This window comes from Adiantum capillus-veneris, chromosome 5, assembly GCF_014529385.1.
Source record: "Adiantum capillus-veneris isolate H3 chromosome 5, ASM1452938v2, whole genome shotgun sequence".
NCBI lineage: Eukaryota > Viridiplantae > Streptophyta > Polypodiopsida > Polypodiales > Pteridaceae > Adiantum > Adiantum capillus-veneris.
This window is the reverse complement of record NC_140935.1, coordinates 40,421,237-40,442,879: the sequence shown is the minus strand read 5'-3', so window position 1 is coordinate 40,442,879 and position 21,643 is coordinate 40,421,237. Positions and strand designations below refer to the sequence as shown.

The window sequence follows — 21,643 nt, the reverse complement described above, 5'->3', positions numbered from 1 at the left end:
GCTATGGTTGCTACTAGGCCTGGCATAGCCCATGCAGTGGGAGTTGTTAGCCGATTTATAGCTAATCCAGGCAGGTTGCATTGGGATGCAGTAAAGTCCATTATGAGGTACTTGAAAGGGACTAACAACAAATGCCTCTGCTATGGTAAAGGACCAATGGAGTTGGAAGGGATTTTGGGACTCTGACATGGTTGGTGATGTGGATACACGGAAATCCACAAGTGGCTATGTATTTACTCTTGCGGGAGGTGCTGTTTCATGGTGTTCTAGATTGCAAAAGATTGTTGCATTGTCTACGACAGAGGCTGAATATATTTCAGCCACTGAGGCTTCCAAAGAAGCTATTTGGTTAGCACGCATATGCAGTGAGTTTGGTTTGCCTGCCAAGGCACCTATGCTTGGTTGTGATAGCCAGAGTGCCACATGTCTGGCAAAGAACGCCATGTTTCATGCACACAGAAAGCATATTGATGTGCGGTATCACTTCATACGTGAAGTGCTTGAGGATGGCCTTATTACATTGGTTAAAGTCCATACATCACAAAATCCAGCCGATGCTCTCACTAAGTGCTTACCCAAAGCACAACATCATCTATGCATAGAGATGGTGGGAGTCACGTAGCTTAAAGGCGCCATTTATGCCTTTAAGTGGGAGGTTGTTGGGTTAAAGGCCCAAATGGCCCCCTTATAATGTATATTTTAAAGGTTACTAACCTTTGGCCAAGTTCACATTGAACTTGGCCACTAACTTATAAATTGGTCCTATACTTTTAATAAAGGGAACAAATGAGTTAATTTACTCACTTATCATTCCCCTCACCTCACGTGTAGCGTGCTCTCTCTCTCCCTCTTTCGATCTACTAGCGCCCAGCTTCCTGCTGGCCTTCGCCATCTCTTCCTGCACACACCTCGCACATTCTCGCGTACTCTTTCACTTGCACACACCGCCACGCGCTCATCACAATATTCACTTCTGCTGCACCTTACATAGTACCATATCAGGCTAGCGTTTTCAGAATTCAGCAGATCAGCCAGCGTTTTCAGATTTCAGTTAGATCAGCCAGCGTTTTTACATTTTAGTCCTAGCCCGACGAAGCGGTTGCATATCTAGGCTGTAGTATCGCCGCAGTAGCAGATCCCCAACAGTGCATCTAGTGTTTTCAGTTTTCAGCCTTGACGCCGTTTTCCTCGACACCATCGTCGTCGTCGACATCGTCATCGCAGATCCCTTCACTACCCTTCAGCAGTATCAATACCCTTCAACATTAGTAGTATCAGTACCCATCAACATCGGCATCATTGTGGTAGCATTGTGCAAGAATAAAGAAAGTACTTGCTCTGGTAACAGAGCAAGGGGGCCCTTGAGGGTTGGGACCCGACATCCCTGTGTCGTCTCTCTCTCTCTCTCTCTCTCTCTCTCTCTCTCTCTCGTTACTCTCTTTCTTTCAGTTCAGTTCAGTTCTTTCAAGTGAAGTAAAGTATCCCTTGTGTTTGTGTGCAGAGTACTAGATCCGAGAAAATCCTTATTCTCTTCTGCTGCATCTGACAAATTCAGTAGACACTGACTCTAGGTACTAATGCACTAGACGACACAAATCCAGCACTTGTACAAAGACGTCTCATTCAGATCACAGTCATATTACATTCAGATCACATCACATAGAAATTCATTCCAAACCTCAAACCATGACTGCCAGCAACTTATTCAGTAATCGCATCTAGATCCATGTTGGACCTCACTGATGTTGGATTAACTAATCCCATATTGCGATCATCTCTATAGAGATTTTCAACTCAAGCTGTCACAAATCGGTGACGTGGCAGGCACTCGGACACACACACACCCTGCAGACCTCCGTAAAATGCACCGATAGGTTGACGTGGCAAATTGTACGGATGTCGCAAATTCTGCTGACTGTTGACATGGCAGAATTCTCCGCAAAACGTGTTGAGTTGCTGACGTGGCAGTATGTACGGATTTTCATAAATTACGCTGGCTGATTTTTGACAGCTTTTGGGTTACAGTTGCTTTTGAGTTTAAACTTTTTGGGGCTCTGCTTTTGGGCAACCCTTGTACGAATAAATAAGTCCAAGGGCCTCATTACTCAGGGCATCTGGACGCAGAGTCTGAGTGTGAGTTCCCGTGGACTCTCTTGTACTTTGCACATAGATTAATACAAAAAGAAATACCGAAAGGGGCGCTAGTCTTTGGGGCCAATACCTCTTGGCACGGAACTACGCCGGGCCGTGTCAGCTTTTGTGAACTGTTTTAAAGTGAATCTTTGCTGTGTGGCGGTAGAATCTAAACTTGGGGTGTCCAAGTTTGTTACAATGGTATCAGACGGCGGTCGATTTCTCTTCTACCGGGAAATCCGTTCCTTTTCTCGCGACACTTATGGATTCCAACAAGAAGCAGTCTACTTCTTCTGCGTCTGCTAATGCGGGAGGAGATCATGAAGAAGATTTTGATGACTTAACAGATGAAAAGTACAGGCCACCTTGGCCTACTCAGTACGAATTTCAAGAGTTGGAACGTCGACAACAGGTTGACGAGTGCACAAAGCAGATGATTAAATTTGCGAAGGATCCTCAATTTGCAAAATTTTTGTCTCTAACAATCCATCGCAGAAGTGCACACTCAGTGGCAGAAAGCCACAAAACCACACATCAAACCGGCAATCAAGAAACCTCCTTCTCCGAGGATGTTTACAGAACAAGAACTACAGGAGGTGGTTCAGACTCAGATATGTCTGCTTTTGGACGCGAACAATCAATCCAAAAAGCAAGTGAAAAAGCGCAAGAAGGGGACTGACTACCGTGGTTGTTTGGGCCGTCAATCTTCTTTTGCATCTGCAAGAAAGCAGAAGAAGCGAGTACGTTTTGAAGGATTACCCAGTTCTTCTTCTTCCTCTTCTTCTAATAGTTCTTCTAGCTCTTGTGACTCGAGCGAGGAGGACATAAAGGGAAAAAAGCGAAGCAAAAAGCAAAGCTTCGCAAAGGGCAAGAAACCCAGATTCCGCCCAGTTTTTGATAGCTCTAGAGAGGAGTCATCCTCTGACAGTTCGGACTTCGATGACCATATGTTTTATGCAAAGAAGAAGCATTTTTACGAGCCAACCAATATGACTTCCTTGAAGACAAAAGCAAGAAAGCAAAAGAATTCAAAGAAGGTGGACAATCGATAAAATTTGAATCCTTTTCTGGGTTCCGAGATGCTCAAGATGCTCCCAGGGCTTTGGCCTTTGTTCAACAGTTTGACATAGCCTTCTCTGGAGGGCACTACTCTGAGCACTCCAAGATTAGGAGGGCTGCAGCTTTTCCAAAAGGCAATGCTCGAACATGGTGGTCCACTCTTCTTTTGAGGAAGGAAGCCCCAGTCAAGTGGTTGAAATTCAAAAGGCTCTTTATTTCTTCTTGGCTGACTCGGGAGTACGAACGAGATATACGAACCACTTGGAACCATCTTTGGATGACCAAGGGAGATTCTTTGGATGCTTATTGCAAGAGATTTTAGGACTCTTTTCTACCAACCTCTTCATTTAAGGTCTCTTTTAAGGAACAAATTGAGCGGTTTTGTTGCGGACTCCCTACAGAGATCCGAGACTACTGCCTGGAACAAAAGTCAAATTCTATTCAAGAATTTATGGGTCATGCGAAACGGGGTTTCTCAATACATTCGGGAAATTTGACTTACCCCATTGATGAGGTTTTGACTCAGAGAACCCGACAGACCTCCAACAATGAAAGTAGAAAGAAAAAAATCTTCGAGAGAGGGCCAATTATATCAAAGAGGGGAAGTGTTTTGGTTGCGGGGAACATGGGCATATCTCCGCGAAGTGCCCCAAAAAGGCACAACAAGAACAGATTGAAGACAAGCGAGAGAGTTCGAGAGCAGCAAAGGAACGTGGCAGAAAAGGCAAGATGAAAGCAAGACTGGTACCAGATTGCATGGGTACTGACCCAAGCTTGATTGATGAAAGTACAGAACTTTGCCGAGCTTGGGGCAAAGTGAAAGATCAAGAAGCCCTGATTTCTTCGATGGAGGAGCCAAGGCCAACTTCATTTTACCTGAATTGGCGACGGGGCTCGAGATTACACCCGACAGGATGGGACCACCAACAGAGGCAGTTCTAGCGGCACCCGGACGGGACATAGCCATTACACTTGTCGTTGGCAAACTTTGGTTGCATTGTCAGGGGTATTTGGGGCACGATGACTTTTACATAATACCCTTGGAAGGTTGTGACGTCCTCCTAGGAGTCCCTTGGTACCATAAGAACAACGCCATGGTTGATTATTGGGCAAAGAAAGCAAAGTTGACGAATGAAAAGGGCCGAAAGATTGTACTTGATGTAAAACTAAAGGACAAGTCCTTCCCTATTGTATCGGCTTCGGCCATTTCCAAATTAATAAAAACCAGCCTCTTTGTTTACTCGATCTACTTGAAAGAGTTAAATGATGAACACAGAACAAACATGTCTGAACTTGATAGAGAACGCCAAGATTTTCTCCACTCTCATGCCGATTGCTTCTCTGAGGGCGTGCCAGGGGAGTTGCCCCCATCTCGACTTGAGGATCACACCATTGATCTGATTTCTGGAAGCACATCACCAAACTGGCCACCTTACCGTGTTAGCCGAGCCCAGAATGAAGAGATTATGAACCTAGTGAAAGACCTTCTTGAAATGGGTCTTATCCAACCGAGTACTTAACCCTATTGCTCTCCGGTGTTGTTGGTTTTAAAGAAAGACGGATCTTGAAGAATGTGCATTGATTACAGAGCTCTCAATAAAATCACCATCAAGAACAGATTTCTGATTCCAAGGGTCGATGATATTCTTGACCGACTTCAGGGATCCTCTTGTTTCAGCAGGATTGATATGAAAAGCGGATATCATCAGATCCGAATCGCACCGGGAGATGTCTATAAGACAGCCTTTTGGACAAGCTTTGGTTTGTATGATTCTGAGAAGTAAGTCCCTTGGGATTTATTTATGGATACAAGAGATGCCAAAAACAGAGCCCCAAAAGTAGTAAATTCAAAAGCAACTTGATCCAAAAGCTGCCAGTAAAACTCAGCAGTGCAAAGAGCTGAATTTCCGTACGGTGCTACCACGTCAGCAGTCAGCGCATTTTACGGCCGTCTGTACAGCCTGCCAAGTCAGCAGCGTGAATCACGGGCGTCCGTACAACAGCCATGTCAACAACTCTTTATGCATTATTTTTAATGCTAGGTGTCCCTTTGGCCCCTCGATAGTTGTCCATAAGTTGGAACCAACTTTTTAGTTGGTCATGCCACGTCATCAATTTGTGACAGACCGCCTCACGAAGGAAGTTTCCAAAGAGGAGCATGCACATCCATTGTGGAGACGGATTCTTGACCAGTTTGAGGAGACCTCGTTTGCGAGACAGATCACACTTGAACGGGAGTTGTACAACGTCTAATTGAAGGATTTCAACTCACTCGATGGGTTGACCCGCCACATGCGGGAGCTCTGGGACGATCTTGTCTCTGCCGGAGGTGACATGACCTTGGCACGCATGGCTGGCCTCTTACTATTCAAGCTTCCCTCACGCTTTGATCCCTACTTTCAGAGTTTGCTCACATCTGGACGTACCTCTTTTCCCACATGGGACGAGATTCGCCCTTCCCTTAGAAGATCGAGGGGCACTCCGCATTCAGAGGAAGAGTGTTGTTGATACTGAAGGAGCTTTGATTGCTCAAGGAGGTAACAAGAAAGGTGAAGGTAAGAAGAAGAAGAAGAAGAACAAGGACATCGAATGTTACTACTGCCACAAGAAAGGGCATAAAGAATCAGAATGCAAAAAGAAGAAGCGAGAAGAGGCCAACAAGGAGCAACAGACAACCTCAAGTGCAGTTGTAGCCTCTCACGAGATGGCGGGGACCGCTCTTCTGGCGACGACCGGACCACGCTCTTGTTGTATCACAGTCAGGTACTTGGGTTGTTGATAGTGCAGCTACCACTCACATGACTCCCCAACAGCCTTGATTTAGCTGTGTCAGGCAGACTCATGGGCAGACGTCACTATGGGTGACAACCATGAGATTCTAGTGTCTGACTTGAAGTTCAGTTTAGTGGGGGCGCTCTACGTTGTGGACGTGGCCTTTAACCTCCTCTCTGTGTCGAGTTTGGACTCTTAGGGAGCTGACATACAGTTTGGGAGTGGCACTGTGACCATTTCTGATTCTACGACAGGTACTGTTCTTGCATGCGGTGAGCGCGATGGATCCCTATACCGCCTCATGCTCTTCTATCCAGCACCTCGGAGTCTTCTTCTCTATGGCATGCACGATTTGGACATCTATGCTATCAGCAGCTCCAATAGGTTGCTAGGACCTCTCTCGTGGAGGGTTTACCCGCGATACGCTCTTCACCCGGCATGTGCGAGGCTTGCCAGTTGGGCAAGCAACACAGGGCTGCCTTTCCGAAGTAGGCATCCAATAGAGCTTCGGCACCACTCACACTTATTCACATTGATCTATGTGGCTCGATGAGCACTTCTTCATTTTCTGGCTCACAATATATGCTTGTGCTTGTGGATGATTGTAGCAGGTACACTTGGGCTTCGTTCTTAAAGCTCAAGTCGGAGGCTTTTAGTTTCATTCAGAATTGGAAGATGATGGTCGAAAAGGAGGACTTGCACGTTAAATGTTTTCGCTTCGACAGAGGGGGTGAGTTCACTTGAAAGGACTTTGCACAGTGATGCAAGTCAGAGGGCATCTAGCGCCAACTGACTACTCCTCACACTCCTTCCCAGAATGGAGTTGTTGAGCGAAAGAACCGGACTATCATGGAGATGGCTCGTGTGATGCTAACACATGCTTCTTTATCTGGATTTACTCGGCTGAGGCATGTAACACGACGGTTTACATCCAGAACCGTTCTCCTACTCAAACTTTGCAAGACATGATTCCCTCTCAGGCTTACTACGACCGCAAGCCCTCGGTCTCACACTTTCGAGTTTTTGGGTGTCCGGCCTTTGTCCATGTGCCAAAGGAGAAGCGACAGAAGTTAGACTTCAAGTCGAAGAAGCTCATCTTCTTGGGCTATTCACGAGAGTCTGACGGATACTGTCTTTATGATCCTGCGCCAAGACCACCACAGCTAGCCGTGATGTGACATTCATGGAGACTTTTAGCACATGGGCAGAGGGGGCAGTATCCAAACCTATACCTTCCCTACCTCCTCCTCCTCCACCTCCCTCATCTGATCCTAACCCTACACTTGTCCCTGTACCCTCTACACCGCAACCAATGACTTCACCCGATCATGCCATATCGGATTAGGATTCTGATGTGGATGATGGTTCTCCTCTGGTGGAGGTGGTCCCACCTCGCAAGGAGAAGTTAATACCTGCTCTGGAGTCACGAAGTTACCAGACACGCCAAAACCTAGACAGCCTCGACGTTCTGCATGCCTCAAGGAGAGTCAGGTTTATGACGGCTCAGAGTTCGTGAACTTTGCGCTCATGTCCCAGATTCAGGCTTCACCAGTTGAGCCTTCCTCGGTGGAGGAAGCACTCCAGCATGATTGCTGCAGACTGAGCTGGACGCTATCGAGCGGAGTAAAACCTGGACCTTAGTTCTCAGGCCCAACAAGCGGAAGGTGGTTTCTACAAAATGGATTTTCAAGACAAAGTACAAGGCCAATGGTTCCCTCGACAAACACAAGGCGAGACTTGTTGCTGGGGGTTTTACATCGCGACCCGGCGTAGACTTTCACGAGACCTTTGCTCTCACCGCTCGTATGACTACCATATGCACAGTGTTTGCTCTCGCAGCCAACTTTGGTTGGACTATCATCCGGATGGATGTCAAAAGTGTGTTTCTGAACATTGATTTGGATAAAGAAGTTTATGTGGAGCAACCTCCTGGCTTTCAGATACCCGGCAAGGAGGATTGGGTTTATCAGTTGTGGAAAGCATTGTATGGACTGAAGCAGGTTGGAAGACGGTGGTACCTCACACTTGACCAGTTTCTTGTGAAGCTAGATTTACGGTGTACCTCATCAGATTCCAACTGTTATGCTGTCTGTGATGACTCTTTGGTTGCGATAGTGATTGTCTATGTGGACGATTTCATTTTCACACGCTTAGGGACCAACAAGATCAAGTCGATCATGCAAGCTATGGAGACACGTTTTTAGATGACTATTCTTGGGCTTCTTCACTATTTTCTAGGATTCGAGATCTATCAGACACCTGACGACATCTTCTTTTCTCAGCGGAAGTATGCGAAGGCTATCCTGGAGAGATTCCATATGACATGTTGTAGACCGATTGGCACTCCTCTAGAACATATCGCTTCACGATCCTTCCCCATCGATTGACCTGGAGCAGTACCTGAATGTTGTTGGCTGCCTCGTTTGGCTAACTTATTCCGGACCAAACATCTGTTACACAGTTTCTGTCCTTAGTTCTTTCAACACCCGACCTCGTCAATGACATTGGCAGTGTGTCCATCGTACTTTGCGGTATATCAGAGGCACCTTGGACCATGGTGTGTTCTATGATCACTCCAAGGGTTGCACCCTTCTTGGTTGGTGCGATTCAGATTGGGCAGAAAATCCAGATACTCGGTGCTTTACTACAGGAGTAGTTTTCACACTCGGCTCGGGACCCATTTCATGGAGCAGTAAGCGGCAACCCACGTTGCGCTGACGGGAGCAAAGCGAACCCCGAACCCCGACGGCCTCTAAAACACCGGGGAGCGAATAAAGCGCCTCGAGCCTGTCATGGTAAAGCAAACAGGGGGCACCACCTAGCTTCAGCGGCTATGACGCAAACAACACACCACCATAACAAAGTTTTCATCCAAGAGAGATGGATGCTTGGGAGCAATGATAAAGAGGAAAGTGAATGAGATCGAGAGAGAGAGAGAGAGAGAGAGAGAGAGAGAGAGAGAGAGAGAGAGAGAGAGAGAGAGAGAGAGAGAGAGAGAGAGAGTGAGGGAGGGGGTATAGCGGCTTAGTACTTAGGCACCACAAAAGGATGGCGAATCCGCACACCCTTCACACATACACAAGCTCACTCCAAACACAAGACTAGGTGGCGATTCCGCACACCTCACATGGGCAAAACATTGCAAGAAAACATACTCACAAAACCTCAAGATTTATTTAGAGAATAAGGCGATGAAATGGGGAGCATAGGGTAGGGGAATGAGAAGGGAGAGCGTGGTAGAGCACATGGCGGATAGGTGGGAGTTGATGGCGAAGACTCGCACGAGGGTTACGGCCATCATCCTTCATTTAGTTTCCCTTCATCTTCCATAGCCCAAGGGTGTAGAGGTCATGCTTAAGACGAGCATGGTGATTGCGGTGATGGTGATGGTGTGGGTGTGTGTGTGCGCACTAGGCACACACAGTGCATAGTGTACTCTTTTGGTGATGGTGTGTATTTTTGTGTGATGGTGACCCCTCTTTATATAGGGGAGGAGGGGGGGAGAAATTCTAGAATTTAGAAATGAAGAAATCATTATCTACATAGGCCATGTGACTGTGGGCCCCACTTGTCTGGCTGTGTGTATATGTGCCAGAACAGCAGTCTCATGAGAGAGACTAAGAGAGAGAGATGGGTTGATAAAAAAAAGTGAGAGGTGACATGGAGAATAAAGTAATTACAAGAGGGGAGAGAGGGGAGTGTGCTCGGAGGTGAATTTGTGTGCAGATGTGTGTGAACACAAGAAAAATCAGGTAACCACCGGGTGGGGATGGGTCTGTGGGTACCTTTTTCAGTGAAACTGAGTGTGTGTGAGTGTGGGGGAGGTTATTTAGCTACAAGACAAGAGACATGGCGCCCTTTAGAGAGAGAGGGGGGTATTTGGGTCATGGGATATGATAGGAGAGAGAAAGAGGGGGTGGGGTATACTATTTTGGAAGATAGGGTAAGTTGCATGTGAGTTAGGGTGCATTATTGGTGAGTTATAATGCATTATTGGTGAGAGGTGGGGAAGCTTGAGGGGAGAGAGAAAGGAGAAAGGACAAAGGGAAGAGAGAGGGGGTTGACCTTTTGAGTGGAGGAGAGGAAAAGGGACACCCGGCGGGGCAACAGTGAAGAAAAAGGAGGCAAGGTGGGGATGGGCTACCCCGCAAGCATGAGGCGGCCTATTTTACCTTTCTTATATATTTACATAGTCATACTTTATTTTTTTCTTACTTTTTTCCAATGCCTTTTATCACTCCCTCCATAAGAGGGGGTTTTCATGGGGTGGGGACGAGAGAAGAGGGGTATGGGAGCTTGGCTTGTGAAAAGCCCCCATCATTAGCCCTCCCCTTTTGGCTAGAGGCATTCATGTCTCTAGCTCATCTGTTTGATCATTATCGTCGGAGGTGGCGGCTGATGGTGTGTCCTCATCTGGAATGTCAATCGGTGGAGCCTGGTCAAATCGAAGAAAATAAGGTTTAAGTCGCCAACCATTTACCCTGGTTTTATGAAGTTTTCCATCAGCCTCCATAAGCTTGTAGCTTCCATTGGCATACTATTTCCTGATGATAAAAGGGCCTTCCCATCGGAGCAGGAGTTTCGTATCCTTGCGCGTGTCGAAGCGATTGTCGTAGCGGAGCACCAACATTCCTTTCTTCAATTCTTTTTTCCGGAGATGCTCGTTAAAGCTAAGCCGTCTATGCTCTGCTTGTGCTGCATAATAATTTATTGCTTCTTCTCTGTCCAGCTGCAGTCTTTCCAAGTTGATGATGTGATCTCTCAAATGCATGTTGGGTTGTTGAAGTTGGCTTGCCATTACTCTGAGACTTTGTAGTTGCACTTCAATGGGCAAGATTGCTTTCTTACCAAATACTAGATGATACGGTGTGAATCCCAAGGATGTACGAAATGAAGTTCTGTAGGCCCATAAAGATGGTAGTAGATACTTATCCCAGTCTCCAGGATGATTGTTTACCTGCTTGGTAATAATTTTAGAAACCATTCCATTTACCTTTTCAACTAGGCCATTACATTGAGGGTAATATGGTGAAGAGTGCCTCCTTGTAATGCCCAGTTTCTGCATTAATTCTCCTACCAAGTCTGCTCTGAAACCTGGCCCTCTATCAGAGATGATCTCCAAAGGTGTGCCAAACCTACAACATATGTGCTCGTAGATAAATTTAGCTACCTCTATCGCTGTGATTCTAGTGGTGGCTGTAGCCTCTGCCCATCTAGTCATGTAGTCGACCCCCATGATAATGTAGAATTTTCCTGAGTTGGCCCTAGGTAATGGCCCAATGGCATCGATACCCCATTTTTCAAATGGGCTATATGAGAGAATAGGTGTCTGTGGTTCAGGCATAAGTGACCTAGTGCCGGCCTTTTGACACAACTTACATGTTTTGCACCAGTGGTGTACATCACGGTTGAGGCTAGGCCATATGAAGCCTGCTTGCAAGATTTTCCTACTTGTTATGTCTAGGGCAAAGTGACCACCACAAACCCCGTTGTGACAGCTAGCAATTACTCCCGTGATTTCCTGAGAGAGAGGGACCTTCCTGAGTATTTGGTCCTTACCCTTACAGTACAAACCGTCCTTGATGAGTGGATACCTTGTGGCCTTCCGCGTCAGCCATTGCTTCTGTCCCTTTATTAAATCTGATGGGCATTCCCCTGTTTCCAAAAAATGCATGATGTCAAGCAAGGCATCACTTCCTTGAAATAGAGGGAGCTTTAGTTTTATTGCTCCAACCACCACTTCCTGTAGTCTTTCACTTGCTAGGGCATCTGCTTCTTGGTTTTGAGCCCTTGGGATATGGTGTATTTGAACTTCTTTAAACTTACCCAACAAGGTTTTTACACCACTTAAGTGAGTCCTTAAACTAGGATTCTTGCATGTCCATGCTCCATTTACTTGCCTTACCAGAAGTAGAGCATCCCCAAATACATTAAGGCGTTGTACACCTTGCGAGACGCACCATTGTAGACCCTTGATTAGTGCTGCATACTCAGCTTCATTGTTAGAATGTGAATCTAACAATTGGCCCAACGAAAATACCTTTGTCCCTTTGTCATCAAAGACCACTATGCCTGTAGCTGCTTTGTCGGACGCTCGCTTGTAGGCTCCATCAAAGTAGAGAGAGTATGCTCCTTCTACCATCGGTGGTACTCGAGGTAATCGGACTTCTCCTCCCTTAGCTTGCTTCTCCTTCCCTTCAAAGACTTGGTAGGTCATGAGTCCCCCCAAACTTGTCCTTGTCGTGCTTTCTACCTGTACCGTGTAGTCAAACTCTTGCAGACGAACTAGCCATTTAGTAATTCTAGCAGACACATCCATGTGTTGTACAACATAGGGAAATATTTCATCCGTGGTTAGAATCACAAATTGCTTAGGCAGCAAATATGACCTAAACTTTGTCGTTGCAAATGTAAGAGCTAGGACTAAGTGTTCGACATGGGTGAAACCTTTCTCTCCTGCTGTCATCATTCGACTAGAGAAGTAGATTGGCCTCATGAAAGATGTCGTCGTATCCTTTGGAGTAGCACAGCCCCCAATGAGTCATCACCAACACTTGAGGTGACATAGAATTTTTCATCCCACTTAGGTGGTGAGATAGTTGGCAGAGTGGCTAAGACCTCCTTCACCTTGTTGTAGTGATGTTCGCTTTCCTCGTCCCAAGTGAAAGTTGATCTTTGAGTGAGTTGTTGCAGTGGTAGAACAAGTTGTGATAGTAGATGTATGAATCTACTTAAGTAACTCACCTTCAGTAGAAAAGAGACCAGTTGACGTGCGGTCGTTGGTGAAGGTAGGGCTATGAGTGCGGACACCTTACTTGGGTCGGCATTGATACCTTTTGTTGAAATTTCATGGCCTAGTAGAATGACTTTACTCTCCCCAATGTGGCATTTATCCACATTTAATTGCCCACCTAAGCTCTGCAACCTGGCCAAACCTTCAGTTACCTTTTCTAAATGTGAAATACGGGAGCTATATATACAAAAATCATCAATGAACACTCTTATGGATGTTCCAAAGAACGGTTGAAAAACATATGTGACATATCTTTGGAATGTGGCAGGTGCATTTGTGAGACCAAATGGTATAACCCTGTATGCAAAACAACCCCATGGCGTGATAAAAGTGGTTTTTAGCTGATCTTCCAAGGCTATGCGTATTTGAAAGTATCCAGAATAACCATCACAGACGGTATAGCATTCAAAACCCGCTACTTCATTCAGAATTTCATCCAAGAAAGGGAGAGGAAAGTGGTCTCTCTTTGTAGCTGCATTTAGTGGTTTGTAGTCAACACAGACCCTCCACTTACCATTCTTTTTAGGCATCACCACTACGGGTGACACCCATTCTGAGTTTTCTACAGGATAGATGAATCCCGCCTCCAGCAGTTTCCTTACCTCGGCCAAGAGTGCCTTTTCTTGTACGACCCCCAGTCGTCGTAGCTTTTGCACAACTGGTTTTACCCCTTCCTTCAGCTTAATATGATGTTCCACCACTGTAATGCCTGTGATTCTTTCATAGTTGTCAATGAACAGGTTAGGAAATCCCATCAACATTTGCAAAAAACTATCTTTCTCCTCAAGTGTTAATTCCGTAGACAACATACCCTTCAACCTACTTCCTCCTAGGCCAGGTGATTTTCTCTCCTCTTCATTGGGTTTCCCTTTTGGTGATGGATCACCAGTTGTGCTTACCCTTTGTGGATCCTTCATAATGATACCCATCACATCAATGGAACCGTCACTTTCGTCGGTGGATGTGGTCTCCTCCTCAGAACTGGAAGATTCGCTAGTGGTTTCATCTGCCGATGTTTCCAGATTCATTTGCTTCTGCTTGCCAATCCTCATGTCGTAGTAGATTGTCTCCCCTTTCTTACCGGTCATGCGTAGAAGGCCAGTACCCCAGTCTTGTTTTGCCTTCATGGCCATCAACCATGGCCTTCCCAAAATTAGTGGATAGCCCTCCCCCTTAGTAGGCATTACAAAAACATCTACCTCTACCTCAGTGTTGAAAGCTTTGATTTTCACGGCACTTACCACACCCACACACTTTACTTTTGCGTTGTTTGCCATCTTTGCCTTGCATGGAGAAGGCCTGTCAACCTCGAGCCCTAATTGAAGCATCATAGCTTCGCTCATTACACAGATTTGTGCACCTCCATCAATGGTGGTGTTTCCAACCCTCTTTCCTTTTATGTTTACGTCGACAATTGGAAGGATGTCATCCATGTTGCATCCTGAAATTGCTCCGGCTACCTTTGTTTTGGAGCGTCTTGTACTTACCATTTTAGACCATTGTCGCCTTACTTTTGGTGCAAGATGTAGCAGCTGTGGCCATGTAATCTTCGGTCCTTGCTCTGCCACATCCAATGTTAGATCATAGGGCTTAGAACTTTCCCCTAGCTGGAAGTCGGTGATGCCCAATTTCCGTCGTGGCCTGGATGGCCTCTTGCTAGTTTCTCCTCTCATGCTTCTCTCATCATCTGATTGTGTAGCTTTCTCCCTCCTAGCTCTTTTCACAGTCATGGCTTCAAGTGGTTCTAAAAAGGTTACCTTCTCCTTACCCTTGTCCCTCTCCTTTGCTCTGGGTGGATCCACTACTATGGCTTTTCCTTTCTCTTCTAGCCTTATGATGTTTACAGGGCGATCAGGTGGTGGGGCTGGTGGAAGAGGTGGGATGGATGCTTGTAGTGGTGTCTGGGGTGGACGTAGAATTTGTGTTGGTGGGGGTGGTGCTCGGGGTGGGGGTGTTCTTTCTCTAGGGGGTGACAATTGGTTCCTCCTACCTCCTCTATTATAGTTTTGTTGTGGTTTGGGACTGTAGTACATACCGTGACCGTCTTCTCCGCAGTCGTAGCAATGATACTCCCTGTTTTGTCGTCGTGCTCTTCCAGGGTCTTGATCTCTTTCTTGACTCCTCCCTTGTTGTATTAAGTGGACAGACAAATTCTGCAGTTGGTCAGTAATATGGGCCAACATATCTTGTTGGTCATCTCTTACCCCAAGAGCCGGTGGTGGTGGTGGAATGGTGGTTGTCGTAGTTGCTGGTCGACGCGATGTTCCTGATTTTGTTGACTCGGTTTCTTTGGCTTTCATTCGCAGCTTCTTGTCTTTAAGGCGAGCAATCTCAACGGCTAACTCGTACGTAGCCGGGAATCTACCTTTCACCTTCTCCTTGAGAAGCGGCCATAAGCCATGCGTGAACCGATCTTTTTTTAGGAAATCGGGTGCAGCTTCCCTCCTAGCTAGTGACTCAACCCACCGTTCCCACAAATCCACAAATTTGGACTCATAGGTGGCATATTCTAAAAGACCCTCCTGCTTCAAGTCTCTCAATTTGTCCCACAACTTTTCTGAAGTGGTACCTCCCCCAAAGCGCCTCTTAAAAACGGTTTTTAAGGGTTCCCAGTCATCCTTGGTTGCTTGTGGAAGTGCATTGTACCATGATCTAGCTTCTAGCTTCATGAGATGCTTAAAGATTCTAACCCGGGATTCATCCGTATCTTTGTTGCTCACTACACATGCTACTTCAAAGTCATCTAGGAAGTCTGTTACCAAATCCTCCCCCTTCTTTCCTTTAAATGTTGGAAATGCTACACTTGCCATGATTACTGAGAGAGAGCTAGAAAGACACACTGCTTAACTTGCAAAAGTTTTTTCTTCTTTATAAGGAGGCGTGTATACCCTCTTATACTAGTACATAGATTAAAACTTCAAACGGTACATTGCCTTGTACCAAAGGTAAGACAAATGGTTGATCTGATGCCTGAACCTCCATAAACCGCTCCCCACCCGGCATGGTGTCAATGACGTGCTGGTAGTGAGCCTTCAAATCCAGTATTACCTTGATTGAGCGTACACGTGTTGGTATGTGTGATCTGTCTTGAGGTAGGTTGTACTGATTCATGTGAAGCTTAGAGGTGCTTAGTCACTGTCCAAGCTTGTGGGAGAGGGTGGTGTTCTTTCCTGAAACAAACTCAGTAGATCCCTAGTTTCTCTAGTGAGAGTGTGAGCCAATGATTCCGTTATCTGTGCTGCAGCATCAGCTGCGACTTGAAAACTGACTGTGATAATTACCTCGGTGACTTGAGTTACCCGATTCTCAAAGTAGAATAGTGTTGATTCTCTATTGTGTAGAGCTCCTTCCATTTTGTTGTTGTGGGTTGGTTGTAGGTTGCGGACATGGTTTCGACCTTCCTCCTTCTTCTTCTTGGCACTTGGCCTATGTATATCCACTGGGTTTGGCGTGTTGGTTGACTCTCCCACTGCAAATCAATTACCGTTACGCCTGGCACTGGAGCTTCGATGGAGATGCGGAGTTCGTCTAGTTGTGCTTGGAGCTCTTCTTCTTCTGTCGTCCAATTAGCAAATCCTGCTAGCCATTCATCCATTCACAATAGTTTAGGGGTTTCAGTCTTGTAAACTGAAGGGTTTCATGAAAAGATCCTCAGTGGGGGCACCAAATGACGGGAGCAAAGCGAACCCCGAACCCCGACGGCCTCTAAAACACCGGGGACCGAATGGCGCGCCTCGAGCCTGTCATGGTAAAGCAAACAGGGGGCACCACCTAGCTTCAGCGGCTAGGACGCAAACAACACACCACCATAACAAAGTTTTCATCCAAGAGAGATGGATGCTTGGGAGCAATGATGAAGAGGAAAGAGAATGAGATCAAGAGAGAGAGAGAGAGAGAGAGAGAGAGAGAGAGAGAGAGAGAGAGAGAGTGAGGGAGGGGGTATAGCGGCTTAGTACTTAGGCACCACAAAAGGATGGCGAATCCGCACACCCTTCACACATACACAAGATCACTCCAAACACAAGACTAGGTGGCGATTCCGCACACCTCACATGGGCAAAACATTGCAAGAAAACATACTCACAAAACCTCAAGATTTATTTAGAGAATAAGGCGATGAAATGGGGAGCATAGGGTAGGGGAATGAGAAGGGAGAGCGTGGTAGAGCACATGGCGGATAGGTGGGAGTTGATGGCGAAGACTCGCACGAGGGTTACGGCCATCATCCTTCATTTAGTTTCTCTTCATCTTCCATAGCCCAAGGGTGTAGAGGTCATGCTTAAGACGAGCATGGTGATTGCGGTGATGGTGATGGTGTGGGTGTGTGTGTGCGCACTAGGCACACACAGTGCATAGTGTACTCTTTTGGTGATGGTGTGTATTTTTGTGTGATGGTGACCCCTCTTTATATAGGGGAGGAGGGGGGGAGAAATTCTAGAATTTAGAAATGAAGAAATCATTATCTACATAGGCCATGTGACTGTGGGCCCCACTTGTCTGGCTGTGTGTATATGTGCCAGAACAGCAGTCTCGTGAGAGAGACTAAGAGAGAGAGATGGGTTGATAAAAAAAAGTGAGAGGTGACATGGAGAATAAAATAATTACAAGAGGGGAGAGAGGGAAGTGTGCTCAGAGGTGAATTTGTGTGCAGATGTGTGTGAACACAAGAAAAATCAGGTAACCACCGGGTGGGGATGGGTCTGTGGGTACCTTTTTCAGTGAAACTGAGTGTGTGTGAGTGTGGGGGAGGTTATTTAGCTACAAGACAAGAGACATGGCGCCCTTTAGAGAGAGAGGGGGTATTTGGGTCATGGGATATGATAGGAGAGAGAAAGAGGGGGTGGGGTATACTATTTTGGAAGATGGGGTAAGTTGCATGTGAGTTAAGGTGCATTATTGGTGAGTTATAATGCATTATTGGTGAGAGGTGGGGTAGCTTGAGGGGAGAGAGAAAGGAGAAAGGACAAAGGGAAGAGAGAGGGGGTTGACCTTTTGAGTGGAGGAGAGGAAAAGGGACACTCGGCGGGGCAACAGTGAAGAAAAAGGAGGCAAGGTGGGGATGGGCTACCCCGCAGGCATGAGGTGGCCTATTTTACCTTTCTTATATATTTACATAGTCATACTTTATTTTTTTCTTACTTTTTTCCAATGCCTTTTATCACTCCCTCCATAAGAGGGGGTTTTCATGGGGTGGGGACGAGAGAAGAGGGGTATGGGAGCTTGGCTTGTGAAAAGCCCCCATCAGCGCCATCTTCCAGAGCAGCTTTCTTTGCTGCTTGTGAGGCCATATGGCTACGGGGATTACTGGGAAAGTTGTGTTTTCCCCAGATTGCTACTACACGTTTTTTGCGCGACAATTAGAGTTGCATAGCTATTGCCAAGAACCCTATCTTTCATGCTCGGACAAAGCACATTGAGGTGCAATACTACTATTTTCGGGAGCAGGTTTTGGCTGGAGATCTTCATTTGGAGTATGTCCGTACCGCGGACAATGCGAAGGCTGTACCTCAACGGACTTTGGCTTCTCACCTTCGACTCATGTGTGTTGTCTCAGTATCCAGTGCTGAGAGGGGATGTTAGAGTTAGACCAATGTTGCTTCGCCATTTTGTACGGCTAGTGATTGTCCCGGGTTGGCCACCCATTGCCCATCACGTAGGTTGCATTGGTGGACACTTTAGCATGTGTGTGGCCGGTCATTTGTGAGCTTGGCTGGGTGCACACTTTTTTAGCCATTTTTGGGCTTTTATGTTTTTTGCACCAGTTACACACTTTTGCCCTGCCTCAACCCAACATCCTATAAAACGAGTGCTTGGGGTTCTGTATTCAAGCTTTGTGTTATTGAGAGCTTGCTTGCCGTGTTTTGGAGCTTCTAGCGTTCTCTCTCTCTCTCTCTCTCTCTCTCTCTCTCTCTCTCTCTCTCTCAAGCGTTTTCAGCGCACGTGGCTCTCACCCTCTCCACTGTTCACTCTCACAGGAACTGTTCATACGTTAAGGGGATTAGCAATTAGCGAATCCGGTTCATGTACAGAAGGCTCTTGCCTTGGCAAACGCGCATAAAACCCTCAGAATTGTACGTGGTCATCTGAGAAGCCCAACTAGAGGGGCATTACCATATGTGCAAAGGGGAGAGAGATGCGCGAGAGCAGATCATCGCACTGCATGAGACAAGGGAGAAGGCAAGCTTTCCATTAAAGTGTGATCACCTGCACCCACTACTCACACACACTATGTAGCACAACCATTCAAAAATCAGCCTCCAGCCTCAAAAATGGGCACCCCCTCTTGGGAGGGACTTCTGGAACTTGAGAGTTGACCTGCAGGTTGCTCTCTTACTGCCATGTGTGAGTTTGCTCCTTTTGGTTTAATTCCTAGTATCCACCAACTTATAAAGTCATGTCGAGGGGCCTAAATGACTTTACCTGAGCCTAGCCACTTCTTTACTAGTCAGGTTCTAGTGCCGATCGGCCAACCATCTCGTGGCTGCTTGGCCTTGGCTCGTGCGGGTGAAACTCTCGGCCAACAGCTGTTTCACACTGGCCATGCAATGTCCAGGCATTTGTGATTTAACAAGAGGGTCCCAAAAGTTAAATAAAAATCAACCAGAAAATATATATAGTGGTTGTCACAGTCTCGTGACAGACGCCTTCCCCTAGACTTAATCTGCGTGCTCATCTTGTCAGATGCCCATTGAAGTGTAGTAGCATCCATCAAAGTGCGTGTACAAACCATTTATGCAAGAGGGTTCTAAAATTGGAAAATCTAATCTAATGGACTTGTCCGAACATGAAGGTCCTAAGTACAAGCTCACAAAATTGTTGGTACTAAATGCCCTAGGCCTAAGACATTACTATGTAGAGGATTGGCTCTCGAAGTCGATGTAGCATGTCCTTGTGGCACACAAAGCCATGTGCACTTGATAGTATGGGAAGAAGACGACGTATTTGATTGTTGGTTCTACTCAATCTAATATATCTGATAGTCTCTTAAGTCATGCTTTACCATAACCTTGTATAGTTATGCAATCCAATTTGTTATATCTCTTTGCTTTCGAGATTGTCCTCTAATTTGGTTGTGTATTAGTCCTTTCCAGGTTTGCACATGTATAACCTCACTTTAGTCTATAGCTTGGATTAGGAATAAATTTGCGCATTCCTCTTATGTCTTTGCTGTTGTATGAGTTTGAAGTTTCGGGATAAAAAGTCTCATTCAAGCTTCTCTCGCGTATTTTGCCCATCTCTTTAGTCTAGGTCATTTTTGAGTAGCTGCTGTTTTGTTTTTTTATTTTAAACTACTGCTCGAGTATCTTCGTTCTTTTATAAGCTGGTATGTTTTCTGTGCTAGTGCCTCTTATATTTCTGTAAGACGAGGTGTTACTGACCTTTAATTTATGTCCTTGATCAGATTCTAGTTTTGGGAGCAATTTAGTGATGGGACATGGAGGACAGGTTTTTGTCACTGTGGGCACAACCCTGTTTGACGCATTAATCAGAGCTGTTGATACACAGGAGTGCAAAGCAGCCCTTGCCCGTCAAGGATACTCGTCCCTTGTGTTACAAATAGGGCGTGGTTCTTATCTCCCTTGCAAGGTATGGTTAGACAGTCTCAGTCCCAAGCCCTGTAATTGTAAAATATGTGTGCTATGTGAGAGGAGAATTGCTTGCTGATGAATGAACCAGAAAACAGAAATCTGTTTCACATGTCCTGTGTCTTTACCTCTTGAACTATTTTGAGAACAATACTCTCTTACTGTTTTTGAGAGATTCAACGTGTTCTTTATGGTTGCGTGCTGCTCTCAGGACGATGTAAATGGCTTGTTGAAAGTGGACTTCTTCACATTTTCACCTGATTTGAAGGAACATTTGAGCTCAGCTGATCTGGTGATAAGTCATGCAGGTGAATGTTCGAACTCAGTGGCTAGCATTTGTGGTTTTTATTATGGTGAGCAAAGCAAGAGTTCTGTGGAAAATGCTTGTATGTAATCGCAGGTTCAGGTAGCATTTTCGAGACGTTGCGAATGGGCAAGCCTCTCATCGTGGTCGTTAATGAAGCTTTGATGGATAATCATCAAGCAGAGCTCGCTGAGGAGCTAGCTGCACAGAAGTACCTAATGTATGCCTCTCCTAGCACTCTATCGGAGACAGTAACCAACATGGACTTGAATTTGCTGGTTCCTTATAAACCATCTAATTCTGCAGCCCTTGTAAAATCATTGAACTCTTTCTTGGGTTTCCGTGATGATTAACCAAAGTGGGGAGGATTGCCTGCTCATTGGCAACGATGATAACCAAGTCGCCACAATTGCCTGCTTATTACAAGCATCTTTTAAAGGCAACAGGTTGATCTAGATAGTTTCTTTTCTATTGCCAGCAATGCCCACTTGTTGCTACCCTCACAGAACATTTTTTCTATATTGTCTTACTGCAGTATTCAGTGCTGTGCATGATGATTTGTGTCAAAAATGAAGGTTCTCTTCCAGCAAAACTCTTATGAGGCATCATGTTGGCTAGTAATAAATCAAATATAGGCCTACTTTGAAATATGCTCTGCTATCTCAAGTCGGAGTTCCTATATTCAATTGCAAAAACCTCACAGAACTTGAGAGCATGAAGAGGAGCTTATATCTTTTCATCTAGAATGTAGTTAATGGGGTAGGGAATCATCCCTAATCCTTCGACCCCTTGGCGACCAGTGGATGTCGGGAGCCATGGGGGAGGAGGATTGTGGAGTATGGTCCCTCGGACCATTCCTGGCCGTCAAGGGTGCGAGGGAGGGGGACCAATACTATTTGTCGAGAGAGCAGGCACAACACTGCCAGCAGATGTGATCGGGTACAGGCGGAGAAGCTTGCAATGGCATGCAGTGCAGAATTCAGCTGTAGTTTCCTT

At 46.0% G+C, this 21,643-nt stretch overlaps 1 protein-coding gene across 1 annotated transcript in view; it reads left to right on the top strand.

Annotated features, from left to right (window-relative positions):
- The window catches only part of LOC147457185 (uncharacterized), a 47,029-nt gene extending 25,790 nt beyond the window's left edge, over positions 1-21,239 (top strand). Inside the window, exons 2-4 of the mRNA XM_086513537.1 lie at positions 20,160-20,344; positions 20,555-20,651; positions 20,744-21,239. Coding sequence (XP_086369663.1) covers positions 20,186-20,344; positions 20,555-20,651; positions 20,744-21,000 — 513 coding nt within the window. The 5' untranslated portion in view covers positions 20,160-20,185 and the 3' untranslated portion in view covers positions 21,001-21,239. The remainder of the gene's footprint in view (positions 1-20,159; positions 20,345-20,554; positions 20,652-20,743) is intronic.
- The last annotated feature ends 404 nt before the right edge of the window (positions 21,240-21,643 follow it).